General features: G+C 41.2%; 1 protein-coding gene and 1 non-coding gene across 6 annotated transcripts in view; both read right to left on the reverse strand.

The window, feature by feature from the left end:
• Positions 1–1,802: 1,802 nt before the first annotated feature.
• Positions 1,803–1,877, reverse strand: LOC111976185 (small nucleolar RNA SNORD74). The gene has a single exon (XR_002878901.1). It is a non-coding gene; the product is annotated as a small nucleolar RNA SNORD74 (small nucleolar RNA).
• Positions 1,878–2,732: 855 nt separating this feature from the next.
• Positions 2,733–18,192, reverse strand: part of osbpl9 (oxysterol binding protein-like 9) — a 47,483-nt gene continuing 32,023 nt past the window's right edge. For 4 of the 5 annotated variants that reach the window (XM_024003872.2, XM_024003869.2, XM_070447594.1 and 1 more), the window contains 15 exons: positions 16,101–16,191; positions 15,477–15,581; positions 12,692–12,851; positions 10,740–10,852; positions 9,837–9,952; positions 9,679–9,764; positions 9,319–9,526; positions 9,092–9,176; positions 8,888–8,998; positions 6,901–6,964; positions 6,552–6,692; positions 5,203–5,281; positions 4,998–5,089; positions 4,663–4,798; positions 2,733–4,398 (listed from right to left, as the gene is read on the reverse strand). In XM_024003872.2, the coding sequence (XP_023859640.1) occupies positions 4,324–4,398; positions 4,663–4,798; positions 4,998–5,089; positions 5,203–5,281; positions 6,552–6,692; positions 6,901–6,964; positions 8,888–8,998; positions 9,092–9,176; positions 9,319–9,526; positions 9,679–9,764; positions 9,837–9,952; positions 10,740–10,852; positions 12,692–12,851; positions 15,477–15,581; positions 16,101–16,191 (1,662 nt within the window). In that variant the 3' untranslated portion in view covers positions 2,733–4,323. The remainder of the gene's footprint in view (positions 4,399–4,662; positions 4,799–4,997; positions 5,090–5,202; positions 5,282–6,551; positions 6,693–6,900; positions 6,965–8,887; positions 8,999–9,091; positions 9,177–9,318; positions 9,527–9,678; positions 9,765–9,836; positions 9,953–10,739; positions 10,853–12,691; positions 12,852–15,476; positions 15,582–16,100; positions 16,192–18,192) is intronic. The other variant, XM_024003871.2, reaches the window with a different exon arrangement.

The following is an 18,192-nucleotide window of genomic DNA, read 5'->3' on the forward strand; positions in this document are numbered from 1 at the left end:
AAAGGTTAAATAAATAAAAAATGTAAAAAGCCACACAAGAAGTAATTAGTGAATTCACCATCCAGAGAGGAGTGAAATTAAACAGAGCAGTAATGACAATTTGTCCAGGTTCCTCAGACACGATCAAATCAACATAACTAAGTTCAGACATTTGTAAGAGTTACTGAAACCTGTTGTGGATGACACAAAAGGCATGTATACCAACCTGACAGGGAGAGCTCCTCAAATTTAAATCCATCATGGCTGTTTCCACTACTTCTGCAAATAAATTAAGCATTTTCTAAATGACCAAGAACGCGATGGACAAGGGCCGCAATGTAAGATCAGTGTAACAATAGCATCTCCTCAACAAAATCAGAAAACTGATTCAATGGCATCCGCTTTATTTAAAAATATATATATTTGTAGCTCACCGCATTCATCCTAGTCACACCAGATCCTTGTTCTGCATCTACTGGGACTAAAAATAAATTATACTCAAAATGCTCAATGTTTCCAAGAACACAAAAAGCAAGCACCAATCATAAGAGTGTGTAACAATATTATGTCCTCAAAAAGATCAGAGACCTGATTCTATGTCATCCTTTCAGATAGCACTGCCTTTTACTGCCAGTTAATATGGGATCTTTGTAGCTCACCTCATTCAGCCACTAGTATCCTGTCATACCATGTGGTCATCAGGACACCTGCAGAGTCCTGTAAAGAACCTGTTAAGGTAGTACAGCAACAAAATGACTAGTCAGTTTGAAGGATACAGCACAGGTGCAAAATATACCTTGTCACGGAATCAGATGAACAATGCAGTCAGTGTCAAAAATATTAGCCTAGGCAAACCATTTCAACGTTGGCCAGTGTTTGTCATTTCCATTAGCTTCTGAAAGAAATACAAAGTTAGATGCTTCCCTATGCAGTGAGGGGTCAAAGACCTATTCAACCCAACAGATCAGATAGGAAGGAGCGAAAGACAACGCTAAATATTCATCATGGTTTAGCTGCTTAACTATGTGTAACGGATGTGAAATGGCTAGCGAGGGGACGGTTTAAAGTTATACTGTTACATATGCAGTCATCATTGTATCAGATAGTCTCATGTTGGTTGAGTACACAAAGTAATTTACCATAACAGGTCCAGATCATTTCATTCCCACAATGTAAGCCATTTGCAGATAAGAAATATATTACATTTCAGCTGAGACCAGAAGAGCTGAACTAAATTAAACTGCACTGTCCATAAAAACATTTTTGAGAGCTCACCAATGTTTATGAATCTAATAATTTACTGAACATGCGACAATTGCTAAGAGATTAAGTGGAAAATACAGATTAACGTCTGCAGCTGTAAAAGGGGAAAATTTAGTTTAATAGAAGTGTTTAACAGATATACGTCATACTCGTGTTATGCCTCAGAACATGCAATTGGTGGTTGAAGATTCGTCATCCTGACAGGCTGAGTAACAAATGGGGTCATCAGCGGGACAGGTCTCAATCTTGGGTTACACCAAACCATGCTAATACCATGGATGTTAAAACGCTGATAATCGTGCATACCTAATTTTGCATATTCCACTTGACATACTTCTCCCCCAATACCTGCACACAAAAAAATATATATTCTGCAAACTGGTATTGACAAATGCAGACTAGTTTAAAGTAAAAAGCCTCTGTAGCGAAATGGTTTTCAGTGATTTAATTTAGCACTCTTACCGAAGGTGAGCCACGAGGATATTCCTGAAAACGGAGCCTATGAGAGACAATGACAGACTATCGAAGTGCAATAACATTGATACAAGCAATAGCATTTACTCACAAGGTAAGAATGGTTGGCGTTTCTTCAATTTAACTCAGATGTCCCTACCAACACTTATTCATCATGTGAGGCTTAGCTTTCCGGTCTACTTTCCTGCGTTATAGTTACCTCGACTTTCTAAATTAAACAGTGCCTATTAGAATAGTTGTGTGTGGTTGATAAAGGAGACATACTTGTCCACAATACGTGGTGAAGTTAGGCCTACTAACTAGCGAGCGACGAAAAACGACCTAACTAGATCCGTGCGCAAGATTGACACGTTTAACAGCCATAGCTATTCAAGTAACAACATGCATGTGCTTCACAGAATACAAGAAGTTTGCATATACAATACAAGCCACGATGATAACCTTTCTTTAAGACCCAAGAGGCGAAGGAGACTAATGGTACAGTGGAGGTTGGATTTATATGGCATGCATTCGCATTGATTTATGGGAAGTCAGCATCGTCTTCTATGTTTGTTTATCTGCGTTGGCTCGGACAATCTCAGGGTACGACCCAGTAACCAATGAGAATGTGATAAACTAAAGGCGCTACATGGTCAATCTGTTCTCTGCATTGGCCGTGCAGCATTTGGAGCCAATTTATGCTTGATCTGAAAATGTGGTCGGAGGCGCCATATATTGTTTGACGCAAATGCGGGGCCTCTGGGGGCATGCAGAGGCCAAATTGAGTTCCATACCGCATTGACATGATTGGTTGACGATACGTGGGGGAGGGAGGTCCAGTATAAACACAAACTCACTTTCTTCCCAACAGCTCTGCGCTGCTCCGTGAAGCGCAAGAAGTATGAATGCCCTGACAACTGCAGAGGCCGTACCACTCATTGTAAATGATGCATGGCCAATGAATACGTCAGATTGACCATGGAGCGCCTTTATGCAACAATCTTTTTTAATGAAGGGTGTCAAACACTAAACAGAGGTAAACTCAGGGACATTTAATATTTAGCATCAATGAACATGAAAATGCGATACAATCGAGTGTTATGATTTGAAGGAAATAAAAAATACATTGTTTTGATTGCTCCTTTGAAGCGAAACAGTGCTGTGGAAATGTATGGCAAGGCCTCAATTCAATATTAATTTACAAAGACATAACATGAAAAAATAATGGCTTTTTTGTGTGTAAACTCTGTCAATTCTATTATTTTAGAAGACACAGTATTTACCTACTTCAGAGAGAATAGGATGAAAATCCACCTGAATGAGTTTTTCACCGCAGGCAATCATTGCATGCGTGTATTCAGCAGGAATGTGCTCTATATCGCTACACATGGTTTCGGTCACTGGATCACAACTCCTTTCCGCTGCCCAAAAAGTAAATTCATGTACTGTATAACCTTGCCTTGCTTACTGATTAAAACGTCTTCTGAGGGGTAAATTAACATATCTGACTTTATCTGACAATATTGCACATAATGGGTTCGCTAAAGAATATCCACAAACATACATAATGATTCATATGCTCAAGTGAAAGAAATCTATATTTTATTTTAGGTACTTATCCAAACATCTGCTTATTGAGGTTAAAATTATGTTGCACTGAATTGGGAATTAACCATTATTTTGAAAGCAGACATGAGACTATTATATGCTTTCCTATTGAACAACAATTGGAAAGCACATTTTGCACCCTCAACCAAATTTGGACAATCGCAGCACTCTATAAAACCTACTCTCATTAAAGATCCTTAACATGTTACCCAATCATCTGAAAAACAAAAAACAAAACATACATTTGTTCATAAATGCCAAAAGGGAAAATAATCAACATGGAGACAAGTCCTCTTCCTCGACTCCACCTTCTGTCTATCTTGCAAATGCATACTTCTTGGGTTCTTCTGGTCCTCTTGAGCAGATAAACACACACTAGATGGTAAGTTAGTACATTGGGAAAGGCAATGTCAACGAACATGAGAGGGGACAAATGTAGCAGGGGAAATGGAATGATTCCTGATGTGTTGCCACAGAGTTCATTTCCTCAAATATTTACTATTGCCATAAGGAAAGAGAAAGGAAATAAAAAAGAATATATATTCATCATATGTATCTATATATAAACAGCTGTAGCTAGTTGTAGGCAAGCCAAGTTCTCCCCCTTGTGATTCCACCATAAGGCCGTCAAACTCCCGGAGGTACAGCTTTCATTCCTCAGTCACCAGTTTCCCTGAGATATAGAACGCTGTTTTTCAAGGATTGTTCAATCAAAACACCCTCCCCCTCGGGGATCCTCCTGACAGATTGTGAGAGCTTGTTTGTGTAGCCGAAGGGCATTGGTACTGGTTTTGTTATTATGCTTCTTTTAGTCGTTTAGGGGATGGAGAGGTGGTGGTGTTGGCGAAAACAAGGGGTGTTCTTTTTTACATCGTAGATGTTTCTTCTTAATTTCATTCCATTTTAACTTTGAAAATGCAAAGCTGTGATCATGTTCAATCATCAGTCATTCCAAGGCTTGGATAAGAAGTGGTTTGAAAAAGAGTTCTTATTAAGACTCCGAGATCTGTATCTGTGGCCTCAGTGCCTCTGTGATCCAGTTCTTTTCAGTAGAGGCTCATCGTAGACCCAGCACTCTCCATCCTCATGGAACAACTGCAGGGAGTAAACATGGAGACTTAATCATTGGGGACTAAAATACCTCTTTCAAAAATCGAAAAGGTACAGGTTAACATTTACATCTGCAATTCACAAATATTTTGACAAGCAAGCGAGGCACCCTATGAGTCATATACTTTCCATCGACATATTAAACAATGTACAATCATGACCGTGAACTATAAACCTTGATATGGACTGGTGGCCGTTAATATTGCTGTCAGGGCTCTGGAGATGTGTGATAAGAATAGGCACACTCACCCTAGTTTCCCACTGCATTTCATTTTCCTTCCTCTCCCTGGCCTCCCCCCTCTGCTTCTCCTCCAGCCTGTGCTTTGCTTCCGTTGCTGCATCGATGTCTCTCGACTTCAGGCTGACGGTCACATCCTTCCACAGGCTGGTCAAACACAAAACAGTGACTTGAGGTTTCAGACCAAACAAAATAAATATATTGTTGATAGCCCCATTAAACTAGATGCCTTGACAGGAGCTACTACCCCCACATCCACAGAAAGGGGACTGGACAGAACAAATAAAAAACAGCTACTTATTACTGTAGTTCTGTGGCCATGATAATACGAAGAGAGGCTTCTCACCTGCGGGACTCATACTCCAGCTGGTCCTCCAACTTCCTCACCTTCTTCTTGATACAGCCCATTTTCTTTGTGTCAATGAACAAGGAGTTTTCCTGGATTCAAGAGATAGACACTTTCAACCCTATTTTACAAATAAAATATTTAGATTTTAATATACGAGGTCAACCTTCAGTGTTTTGAGGTCACATTTCTAAACTCAACTCACCCCAGATGCCCACTTAGCGTGCATAACTCCATTCCACTCTCCTTCAATGGAGCAGAATGACTTCTTGTCATTGGGAGGACTGCAAACAAACACATTTGTAATATATAATACAACATTTTGCGAACCAGTTTTGCATTGTGGGTGCTACTTTCAAAACTACTGGCTGAAATTATACAAAACCTTTAGAACACATCTAACATCACAACAAAAATGTATTTCTATATACTGCTGTGAGCACAGTAAATAAAGCAAGAACAGGCTAACATGCTGACTAGACCAGGCGCGCGTCCGCATGTTGATTTTGTCCCTCCACACCAGACGCGATCAAGACACACAGGTTGAAATATCAAAACGAGGGCCTCCCGGGTGGCGCAGTGGTCTAGGGCACTGCATCGCAGTGCTAGTTGCGCCACCAGAGTCTCTGGGTTCGTGCCCAGGCTCTGTCGCAGCCCGACCGGGAGGTCCGTGGYGCGACGCACAATTGGGCTAGCGTCGTCCGGGTTAGGGAGGGTTTGGCCGGTAGGGATATCCTTGTCTCATCGCGCTCCAGCGACTCCTGTGGCGGGACGGGCGCAGTGCGCGCTAACCAAGGGGGCCAGGTGCACGGTGTTTCCTCCGACACATTGGTGCGGCTGGCTTCCGGGTTGGAGGCGCGCTGTGTTAAGAAGCAGTGCGGCTTGGTTGGGTTGTGCTTCGGAGGACGTGTGGCTTTCGACCTTCGTCTCTCCCGAGCCCGTACGGGAGTTGTAGCGATGAGACAAGATAGTAATTACTAGCGATTGGATACCACGAAAATTGGGGAGAAAAGGGGAGAAAATTTTAAACGAACTCAGAACCAACTATATTAATTTGGGGACAGGTTGAAAAGCATTAAACATTTATGGCAATTTAGCTAGTTCTTGGATAAACATTAGGTTGTTATTTTACCTGAAATGCACAAGGTCTTCTAATCTGACAATTAATCCACAGATAAAATGGTAACCCGAGTTAGTTTTTAGTAATCTCTCCTCCTTCAGTCTTCTTCTTTGGACTTTATATGGCAGTTGGCAACCAACTTTAAGGTGCATTACCACCACCAATTTAGCTGGAGTGTGGACCTCAGTTCATGTRCATACCCACACCCACGTGGGTATATGCTCCTAAAAACCAATGAGGAGATGGAAGAGGCGGGACTTTCAGTGAGTCAAGCATCACAAATAGAACCTGGTTCTATTTTAGTGCCTGGCTACACAGACGCTCGTTGACGCAATGATTCAATAACATGTATGTGTACATTTATTTTGTAACGCGAGCGGTGGGGTCAGCATGTAACACTACATGCATGATTAAAAGTAGGAAAATCCCCTTACAAGATCTCAGCGGTGATCCTGTGCTTCTTGCCACCGTAGAAGGGCTTAGTGTGAAACACAATGCTGGCACTGTAGCCCGTTTTGGAGCAGTTGATGTTACACTCTCCACCCAACTCCACCCATGGGACAGTCAGGATCGACCTGAAGAGAGCACCCATTACATGTCAGGGAATACTGATAACATATTATACCCATTTATACACTCTCACTTTACATACAGTAAATCGTGTGCGCTGTACTGGAGTTAACTTATTTTGAATTGAACTGGGGCTTTTATTTCCAGAACAACAAACGTGAGACAGTGTGAGTGAGTGTATTTGTGTTATTCACGTTTAAAGCATGAGCCTACCTGCCATAGCCATTGGGGAAGGTGAGTATGTAGTGCTCGTCATGTTCCAGACAGGACACACAGCCTACAAGAGAGATAGGGAAGAACACATATCAGAACACACAGAAGACCATAAGGTTTTTGTAAGTGTGTGAGGACTAGAGGTCGACCGATTAATCGGAATGGCTGATTAATTAGGGCCGATTTCAAGTTTTCATAACAACCGGAAATCGTATATATATATATATTTTTACACCTTTATTTAACTAGGCAAGTCAGTTAAGAACACATTCTTATTTTCAATGACGGCCTAGGAACGGTGGGTTAACTGCCTTTTTCAGGGGCAGAAAGTTTTTGCAACCTTCCGGTTACTAGTCCAACGCTCTAACCACCTGCCTTACATTGCACTCCACGAGGAGCCTGCGTGGCAGGCTGACTACCTGTTACGCGAGGGCAGCAAGAAGCCAAGGTAAGTTGCTAGCTAGCATTAAACTTATAAAAAACAATCAATCTTCACATAATCACTAATTAACTACACGTGGTTGATGATATTACTAGTTTATCTAGCGTGTTCTGCGTTGCATATAATCGATGAGGTCCCAGTTAATTTCTCATCGAATCACAGCCTACTTCGCCAAACGGGTGATGATTTAGCACTGTCGTTGCACCTAACCATAAACATCAATGCCTTTCTTTAAAATCAATACACAAGTATATATTTCTAAACCTGCATATTTAATTAATATTGCCTGCTAACATGAATTTCTTATAATTAGGGAAATTGTGTCACTTCTCTTGCGTTCCGTGCAAGCAGTCAGGGTATATGCAGCAGTTTGGGCCGCCTGGCTCGTTGCGAACTGTGTGAAGTCCATTTATTCCTAACAAAGACCGTCATTAATTTGCCAGAATTGTACATAATTAGGACATAACATTGAAGGTTGTACAATGTAACAGCAATATTTAGACTTAGGGATGCCACCCGTTAGATAAAATACAGAACGGTTCCGAATTTCACTGAAAGAATAAACGTTCTGTTTTCGAAATTATAGTTTCCGGATTCGACCATATTAATGACCAACGGCTCGTATTTCTGTGTGTTATTATGTTATAATTAAGTCTATGATTTGATATTTGATAGAGCAGTCTGACTGAGCGATGGTAGGCAGCAGCAGGCTCGTAAGCATTCATTCAAACAGCACTTTTGTGCGTTTGCCAGCAGCTCTTCACAATGCTTCAAACATTGAGCTGTTTATGACTTCAAGCCTATCAACTCCCGAGATTAGGCTGGTGTAACCGATGTGAAATGGCTAGCTAGTTAGCGGGGTGCGCGCTAATAGCGTTTCAAACGTCACTCGCTCTGAGACTTGGAGTAGTTGTTCCCCTTGCTCTGCATGGGTAACGCTGCTTCGAGGGTGGCTGTTGTCGATGTGTTCCTGGTTCGAGCCCAGTTAGCGGCGAGGAGAGGGAAGGAAGCTATACTGTTACACTGGCAATACTAAAGTGCCTATAAGAACATCCAATAGTCAAAGGTTAATGAAATACAAATGGTATAGAGAGAAATAGTCCTATAATTCCTATAATAACTACAACCTAAAACTTCTTACCTGGGAATATTGAAGACTCATGTTAAAAGGAACCACCAGCTTTCATATGTTCTCATGTTCTGAGCAAGGAACTTAAACGTTAGCTTTCTTACATGGCACATACTGCACTTTTACTTTCTTCTCCAACACTTTGTTTTTGCATTATTTAAACCAAATTGAACATGTTTCATTATTTATTTGAGGCTAAATTGATTTTATTGATGTATTATATAAGTTAAAATAAGTGTTCATTCAGTATTGTTGTAATTGTCATTATTACAAATTTAAAAAATAGTCCGGTTAATCGGTATCGGCTTTTTTTGGTCCTCCAATAATCGGTATCGGCGTTCAAAAATCATAATCGGTCGACCTCTAGTGAGGACACACATTTATGGACTACGTAAGTGCTTGAAGAGATTTCTTACCTTGGCCAATATTGTGGACTCCAATCGACATTCCTAAGAACTTTGACTTGGTCCAAATGTGGGCGTTGAACTGAATCTTTTTGCTCAGACACTCTGCGTAGAATGCAGAAACTACAAGGAAGAGGAAAGGCAACAGTACAGTTAACTCTATGGCTCTGGTTCTCTGTCAGCTGTCTGTAATGTTGACTGGGTGGGGAGACTCACTGGGGGGGTGATGAGAGACCTGCTCTGCTACAAAAGACACACTGTTGGCTGAAGACCATGGCACTGGACCCTCTGACGATGGCTCCTGAGGGGTTGGTGGTTAGCATTGATTTATTTGTAAATAATTGATAAAAAAAAATAAAACTTGCCTCAATATTACAAAACTTAACATTGATTATACTTTTACTTTTAAATCAAATCATATGAATATAAATTGTCAGTCTTACTGTGGTACAATGGGCTCTGTCAATGCTCACCACTGCAGTGGGCTCCTCACTCTCTGAAGGCAGGTCCCAGTGGCAGAAGAAAACCTCTCCCAGGATGGGGTTGTAAGGCTTCTTGGCCACTGAGCTTTTCCTCCCTGCGTGGAAGGCTGACATGTACCATTTTACCATCTGCACCATGCGCTCTTTGGGTTCCAGTTGATCCGCGATACTGGGGATGAGAACATCAGCCGTCACACCACTGGATCAAAGGTTATGACTCCAACTAAGCAAAGATCTGTTCATAATGCCATCGATGGGATTCTGAAACAAAATCTTTTCCTTATTTTTGGAAACTGTTGGAGAGAATTTGAAGTGACGTACCTGACAAACAAATCCGGATGTGCAAAGAAGTCAGCATACATCTCCAGCAAAGACCTCCTCTCCAAGATAAATGTGGGCAGGACCACCTGAGAAAGAAAAGAAAACAATCAGCAAGAGAGAGACGAAGAGAGACGGACGGACAGACGGAAAGCTTTTACCTTGGTGAGGTCCATGCCCAGCCGCACCTGGGACAGCAGGTGCATGATGACACTCTTGTGCTCCTCCACAGACTCCCCCTGATCCTCCGCCTCATCATCATGGCTGTCAAATTGATCTGACCAGAGCAGACAGCAGACAGTTAAAAACACCTACACCACTGATACAGGACAGCCTGACATCCTCTTTTCGGTTACTAAAGAAAACATCAGCCACAAAGGGAACAGAATGTGTGATGTTACATAAAAATACATTGAGCTCCAAAAGTATTGGGACAGTGACAATTGTGTTGTTGTTTTGGCTCTGTACTCCAGCACTTTGGATTTGAAAATATACAATGACTATGATGTTAAAGCGCAGATATTTTCATCCATATTGGGTGAACCGTTTTGAAATTACAGCACTTTTTGAACATAGCCCCTCCATTTTAGGGGACCAAAAGTATTTGAACAAATGTGTATTGAAGTAGTCACAAGTTAGTATTTGGTCCCATATTCTTAGCACGCAATGATTACATCAAGCTTGTGACTCTACAAATCTGTTGGATGCATTTGCTGTTAGTTTTGGTTGTGTTTCAGATTATTTTGTGCCCAATAGAAATGAATGGTAAATAATGTATGGTGTCATTTTGGAGTGAATTTTATTGTAAATAAGAATAGAATGTTTCTAAACACTTGTACATTAATGTGGATGCTACCATGATTACAGATAGTCCTGAATGAATTGTGAATAATGATGAGTGCGAAAGTTAGACGCACAAACATCATACCCCCAAGATATGCTAACCTCTCACCATTACAATAACATGTGTCACTGTCCCAATACTTTTGGGTTTCACTGTAGGTTATTGTTGGGGGTAGACAGGTGTGAGGATAAGTAGGGCAATGTGTGCGTGTGTGTGTCACCTGCATCAGTGGTGCCGTTAGACATGGAGGAGTCGAGGGACTCGTTAGTGTTTGGTCGTTTCAGCACTGTTCCATCATCGCTGTGAGGCAAAGCAGCAGAAGGCCTAGAGGGACTGACAGAGAGAAGGATGGAGGGAGAGATGAAGGTGGAGGGATGCAGAGAAAGAAATAACTGATTACCTAATAGAAAATATATTCCGTAAAGGCACAGGATTAAAACACACCTCCAGCAAAACACAATCAGCTTATGACAAGTTGCATTTTCCCATACCTAGGGTTGTTGCGGAGACCGTATTACCGCCACACCGGCAGTCATGAGTCACGAACGCAGTAAAATTCCACGTGACCGTTAAATTACGGTAATCTCCTCTTATGCACTCTGGACATGCTTTGATAGTACCCAACTTGCTAACGACCATCAGGTCCTACTGGCCTGGTACTCAGGGCTCTATTGTTCCTCTAACCACTGACATCAATGCAAATGAAAACGAAAATCACATCAAACACTTATCATCAAAACAGTATGTGCTTTTAAAATTTGAAGAAGTTCAACAACAGGTTGAAACTGAGTGGAAAACATTGTCGTTGTGGATGTTGTTTCAAAGTCTAACAACAAAATAGACAGTGCTTTCTTAGGTGATAATTAATTCAAACACTATATATATGTGATCAAGGCCGAAAAAATGAAAATAATACATTTTCCATGATGCAATAAATAGCCTACCGCATATTACGCACTGCAACATTGAAAAAATAAAGATTGAATATGTCTTTGGTACATAATTGGTCTATCCTACACTCCAAAATTAAACACATTTTAGTAATTGCCTTTGAGTGTGGACTGCATTATTATGCATACTGGATGGACTGATTACCTTATGCTACACTCCAAACTTTCTACTACCGATGTTCCCTAACAGATTTCACTTGGTTTCCCAAATTAAGCACTGGCTAGCTGCAGGAACATGGTTGGAGAGCCCATGGCATACAGAGTTTGGGTGGAATATCAACTGTCGTGCAGCAAGAGGCTGCATGCTCCTCAAACAGTGGTTGATGTGTACAGTGAAATAACTGGAGTAGCCTACCCTGTATGATTGAAAAACTAACCGCCTATTCGAGTGCATACGGATGCCTTTTTGCCTGTGCCCGTTCCTGCCCATTGGATAATGGGCCATTCTAAATCTAAACAAAGTTTTACATATTAGTAAAGACACGAGAATAGTCTGTGGTGTGAAAATATGATCACTTGATGAGAGAACAGTGTGTGCAGCCTGAGGGAAGGAACAGAGCTCAAACTTCTACGCTTTACATAGCCATTTTATTCAGCTAAGTGCAATTATATCATATAATATAAAATAATGGCACGAGACTTAAGCATATCTTGTCAGCTAAATGAACAAGCCTACAGCCTATGGCATGGCGCACAGCCAGATAACATACAGTCGACCAACTCATATTCTGTTCTTCTGAAATACATTTTCTTCATTTCATAAGGTTTTTAGACCTGCCTGAAATAAATAATGGATTTATTGTGATGGTATATATTCAATTGATTTATTATAATTTTTATATGTGGATGTTCCAAAGGCGCGCATCAGCGTCTTGAATGCATGGAGGCCTGGAGCTGCTAAACGTGTATATGTTAAAGGCCATTTAACGTGAGACCGGCAGTCTTTTGCATGACAATACCCGGCTGACAAAACTGAATGACCACCACAGCCCTACCCATCAAGTATTTAACATGGGGTTGAATCAGACCAGTTTCAGGAAATTGCCATTTGTACACAAGCACAATTCACAAATGTACAACGACAACAAAGGATCAATAAAATCATGAAATAGAGTGCCAGGATGTGGTCAGGTAGACCATTTCCATCACCGTCCTTAGTCCCTGTAATCCCCAGTACTCCAGTAAACTGCTGTGTGGATGGATAAAGAGAGTAAATACTCACTCTATGAAGTGTTTGGGAGACGTGCTGTTCTGGGAGAACTCATCAGCGTCATAGAACTCATCTTCACTGCTGGAGTAAGAGAAGTCAGGGACCGAGTGGGAGGTGATGGTCATGTGACTGGGGGAGGCAACGCTGCTGCTGGGCGCCGAGGGGCCACTCCCTGAAACAGACAGACAGAGAGAGAGAGAAAACGGGGTGGGGGTGAGCAGGAGGTCCCAGCTGAAACGGGCCTAAACCATGTATAGCAAAAATTGCTATTTTTGTTTACTGCTTTGAACTAAAATCATACACAGAGGCTCTATGCAGCTTTTTTCCTCTCAGTGATCATATGGACACCATTTTTCTGTTCTTACTGTTCCCATATTGTTAGAGAACCATGAGAAGTTTATTCCTTGCATAATCTCCCCTGCAGTGCAATGTGTGCTCCCAGGTTTCTTCCTTAGTGCACAGCTCAGCATTTATTCAGCAGCATCAGCAGGGTTGAAAACAGGCAGGACCCACCAAGCCAGAGGAATAATGACATTTGGAGAAAGTACCTAAGGTGCTCTCCTTGCTTCACATACACCCCAGACATTCTAGCAGTCAAACAAAACTTCCTGTTGCTAACAGTGGTTTCTAGCAAGGGACACTTACCTAATGAAAACCCATTTTGAAAAATACAATTGAGTAAATAAAAAAAAGTCAATACTGTTTAATTTGTGTGGTGATTATGACGTAACATCCCCACTGAGTGGATACTCAAGCCCTAAATGCAAGTTCTAGGTGACAGAGTGAAATGTTTGTCCGAGTACAGCTGCTAGCTACAGTGCCTTCAGAAAATACTCACACCCCTTGACTTTTTAAACAATTTGTTCTGTTACAGCCTGGATTTAAAATGGATTAAATTGAGATTTTTTGGTCACTTGTCTACACACAATACCCCATAATGTCAAAGTGAAAAGATGTTTTTCAAAATTTGTACAAATTAATTAAAAATGAAAAGCTGAAATGTCTTGTGTCAATAAGTATTCAACCCCTTTGTTATGGCAAGTCTAAATAAGTACAGAAATAAACATTTGCTTAACAAGTCACATAATACGCTCCAAGGACTCACTCTGTGTGCAATAATAGTGTTTAACATGATTTTCTAAATGACTACCTCATCTCTTTACCCCACACATACAATTATCTGTAAGGTCCCTCAGTCAAACAGAATTTCAAACACAGATTCAACCAAAGACCAGGAAGATGGGTAAAAAAAAAAAAAAAAAAGGCAGACATTGAATATCCCTTTGAGAGGAAGGAAACCGCTCAGGGATTTGACCACGAGGCCAATTGTGACTTTAAAACAGTTTAATGGCTGTGATAGGAGAAAACTGAGGATGCATCAACAGCACTGTAATTACTCCATAATACTAACCTAATTGACATAGTAAAAAGAAGGAAGCTTGTACAGAATAAAAAAGATTCCAAAACATGCATCCTGTTTGCAACAAGGCACTAAAGTAATACTGTAAAAAATGTGACCAAGCAATTCCCTTTTTGTCCTGAATACAAAGTGTTGTATTGGTTTTGCCCCAAACATATTACTGAGTACCACTCTCCATATTTTCAAGCATAGTAGTGGCTGCATCATGTTATGGGTATGCTTGTAATCTAATCATTAAGGACTGGGGAGATTTTCAGGATTTAAAAAAATCTATAAATGGAACGGAGCTGAGCAGAGGCAAAATCCTAAAGGAAAACCTGGTTCAGTCTGCTTTCCATCAGACACTGGGATATGAATTCACCTTTCAGCAAGACAATAGCCTAAAACACAAAGCCAAATCTACACTTACCAAGAAGACTGAATGTTCAGTTTTGACTTATCTGCTTGAAAATCTATGGCAAGACCTGAAAATGGCTGTCTAACAATGACCAACAACCAACTTGACAGAGCGTTAATAATTCTGAAAAAAATAAAAAATTGGCAAATATTGTACAATCCAGGTGTGCAAAGCTCTTAGAGACTTAGCCAGAAAGACTCACAGCTGTAATCGCTGCCAAAGGTGATTCTAACATGTATTGACTCAGGGCTGTGAATACTTACGTACATGAGATATTTCTGTATTTTATTTTCAGTAAATGAAAAAAATTAAAAACATGTTTTCACTTTGTCATTATGGGGTATTGTGTGTAGATGGATGTGGGGGGAAAAAGTAATACATTTTGAATTCGGCCTCCCGGGTGGCACAAGGCACTGCATCGCAGTGCTAGCTGTTGCCACCAGAGATTCTGGGTTCGAGCCCAGGCTCTGTCGCAGCCGGCCGCGACCGGGAGGCCCATGGGGCGGCGCATAATTGGCCCAGCGTCGTCCGGGTTAGGGAGGGTTTGGCCGGCAGGGATATCCTTGTCTCATCGAGCACTAGCGACTCGTGTCGGGCCGGGCGCAGTGCATGCTGACCAGGTCGCCTGGTGGACGGTGTTTCCTCCGACACATTGGTGCGGCTGGCTTCCTGGTTGGATGTGCATTGTGTGAAGAAGCAGTGCGGCTTGGTTGGGTTGTGTTTCGGAGGACGCATGGCTCTCAACCTTCGCCTCTCCCTGTTGCAGCGATGAGACAAGACTAACTACTACCAATTGGATAGCACGAAATTGGGGAGGGGGAAAAAAGGGGTAATTAAAAAAGTTTTTTTTTTTTTTTAATAAATACATTTTGAATTCAGGCTGTAACACCTAAATGTGGAATAAGTCAAGGGGCGTGAATACTTTCTGAAGGAATGGTAAGTGTGGGTGACCTGACCACTAGAGTGTGATGACCTCTGACCTGTGCTGTTGGGGGTCGGAGTCTGCAGGCTGCCCATCACCGTGACAACAGGCCCCACTGATAGAGTGGATGGCCGCTGTTCTCCTTTACACATCTTGGAGCCATCTACAGAAAGGAGACAAGAAAAAGGAGAAGGCTCTGGCATTAGAACAACACTGCTTTATGATGCAACAAACTCAATGTCATTACAAACCTGTGAGGGAGCAAGCTTTTAAAAAATTAAATAAATAAATACAAAAATAAAAACCTGCAAAGCAGTCATAGGTATCTATTAAACTATGACTGTTAAAATGTTAAACTTTGCTGACACGGGGTCTCGACCTTGAGATTGGATTTGTGTCCAATTTCAGAGAAAGCTTAATTTAGAATGCCCTACATTGGGAAGTGGACGTGCTGAAAAATAGGGATTCAAGCACACCAGGGGGCACTATAGATGTGTGTTTCAGGAAATAAACAAATCTGAACGTATTAAATCCAATGCTAATCTATATCCATGAAATCAAATAGTCAGTTTTGTATACAATATCCGTATGTGGACTCAAATGGATATTTTTATTCTGAGGGGCAACTCTTCCTGATAGGATTGTAGATTAGATTGTGTGTATGGCTCTCTGTATACTGTACCTGTGGGGAGGGTGGTCTGTGTTGGCATGGCTAAATTGACTAAAGAAGTGTCCTGAGGCTGAAATATCCCATCCACTGGGTTGATGGTGCTCTGTACAGGGCAAGACAAAATGGTGCCAGTCTTAAAACACAAGAGGTAGTTAGGTACATCTGCAACGCACATTGCTCTAGACCGGCAGTAGCACTTAACGCACCAATACGGAGCAGACTACAATGACACAATAAATACACACTGCCAATGACGAGAAAGATCAATTACCTTTCACTCTGCTTCCGGTAAATATTGGAATATTTAGTTCTACCAAATAAATATCTAACTACGTACAGTCCCATTCGGAATTATTGGGATAGTTAAACGTGTTGTTGTTTTGGCTCTGTACTCCAGCTCTTTGGATTTGTAATTATACAATTACTATGAGGTTAAAGTGCAAATTGTCAGATTTAATTTGAGGGTATTTTCATCCATATATGGTAAATCGTTTTGAAATTACGGCACTTTTTGTACATAGTCCCTCCTAATTTAGGGGACCAAAAGTATTGGGACAAATTCACTTATATGTGTATTAAAGTAGTCAAAAGTGTAGTATTTGTTCCCTTATCCCAAGCACGCAATGATTACATCAAGTTTGTGGCTCTACAAATTTCTTGGATGCATTTGCTGTTTGTTTTAGATTATTTTTTGCCCAATAGAAATTAAAATGGTACATAATGTATTGTGTAATTTTTGAACACTTCTAGATTAATGTGGATGCTACCATGATTACGGATAGTCCTGAATGAAATGCACAAATATCATACACCCAAGACATGCTAACCTCTCACCGTTACATTAACAGGGGAGGTTAGCATTTCTGGGGGGGGGGTATGATATTTGCTAATTTACTCATCATTCATTCAGGACTATACATAATCATAGAAGCATCCACATTAATGTAGAAGCATTTAGAAACATTCAATTATTATTTACAATAAAACAGACAATACATTTACCATTATTTTCTATTGTGCACAAAGTAATCTGAAACACAAACAAAACAAATAGCAAATGTATCCAACAAGTTTGCAGTCACAAGCATGATGTAATCATTGCGTGCTAGGAATATGGGACCAAATAATAAACTTTTGACTACTTTAATACACACATACAATGCATTCGGAAAGTATTCAGACCCCTTGTCTTTTTCCACAATGTTACGTTACAGCCTTACTCTAAAATTGATTAAATTGATTTTATTCCCCTCATTAATCTAAACACAATACTCCATAATGACAAAGCAAAATCAGAAATAACATTTACATCAGTATTCAGACCCTTTACTGAGTACTTTGTTGAAGCACCTTTGGCAGCAATTACAGCCTCGAGTTTTCTTCGGTATTACGTTACAAGCTTGACACACCTGTATTTGGGGAGTTTCTCTGCAGATCCTCTCAAGCTCTGTCAGGTTGGATTGGAAGCGTCGCTGCCAGGCTATTTTCAGGTCTCTTCAGAGATGTTCGATCGGGTTCAAGTCCGGGCTCTGGCTGGGCCACTCAAGGACATTGAGACTTGTCCCGAAGTCACTCCTGCATTGTCGTGGCTGTGTGCTTAGGGTCGTTGTCCTGTTGGAAGGTGAACCTTCGCCCGAGTCTGAGGTACTGAGCGTTCTCAAGCAGGTTTTCAAGGATCGCTCTGTAATTTGCTCCATTCATCTTTCCCTCGATCCTGACTAGTCTCCCAGTCCCTGAAAAACATCCATACAGCATGATGCTGCCACCATGCTTCCAAACTCCAAGCGGGCTGTCATGTGCATTTTACTGAGGAGTGGCTTCAGGCTGGTCACTCTACTATAAAAGGCCTGATTGGTGGAGTGCTGCAGAGATGGTTGTCCTTCTGGAAGGTTCTCCCATCTCCACAGAGGAACTATGGAGCTCTGTCAGAGTGACCATCGGGTTCTTGGTCACCTCCCTGGGAAGGTGTCTGAATACTTTCCAAATGCACTGTAAGTGAATTTGTTCCAATACCTTTGGTCCCCTAAAATGGTGGGACTATGTACAAAAGTGCTGTAATAAACGTTTCACACCATATGGATGACAATACCCTCAAATTAAAGCT

Source organism: Salvelinus sp. IW2-2015, linkage group LG16, assembly GCF_002910315.2.
Source record: "Salvelinus sp. IW2-2015 linkage group LG16, ASM291031v2, whole genome shotgun sequence".
NCBI classification, from domain to species: Eukaryota; Metazoa; Chordata; class Actinopteri; order Salmoniformes; family Salmonidae; genus Salvelinus; species Salvelinus sp. IW2-2015.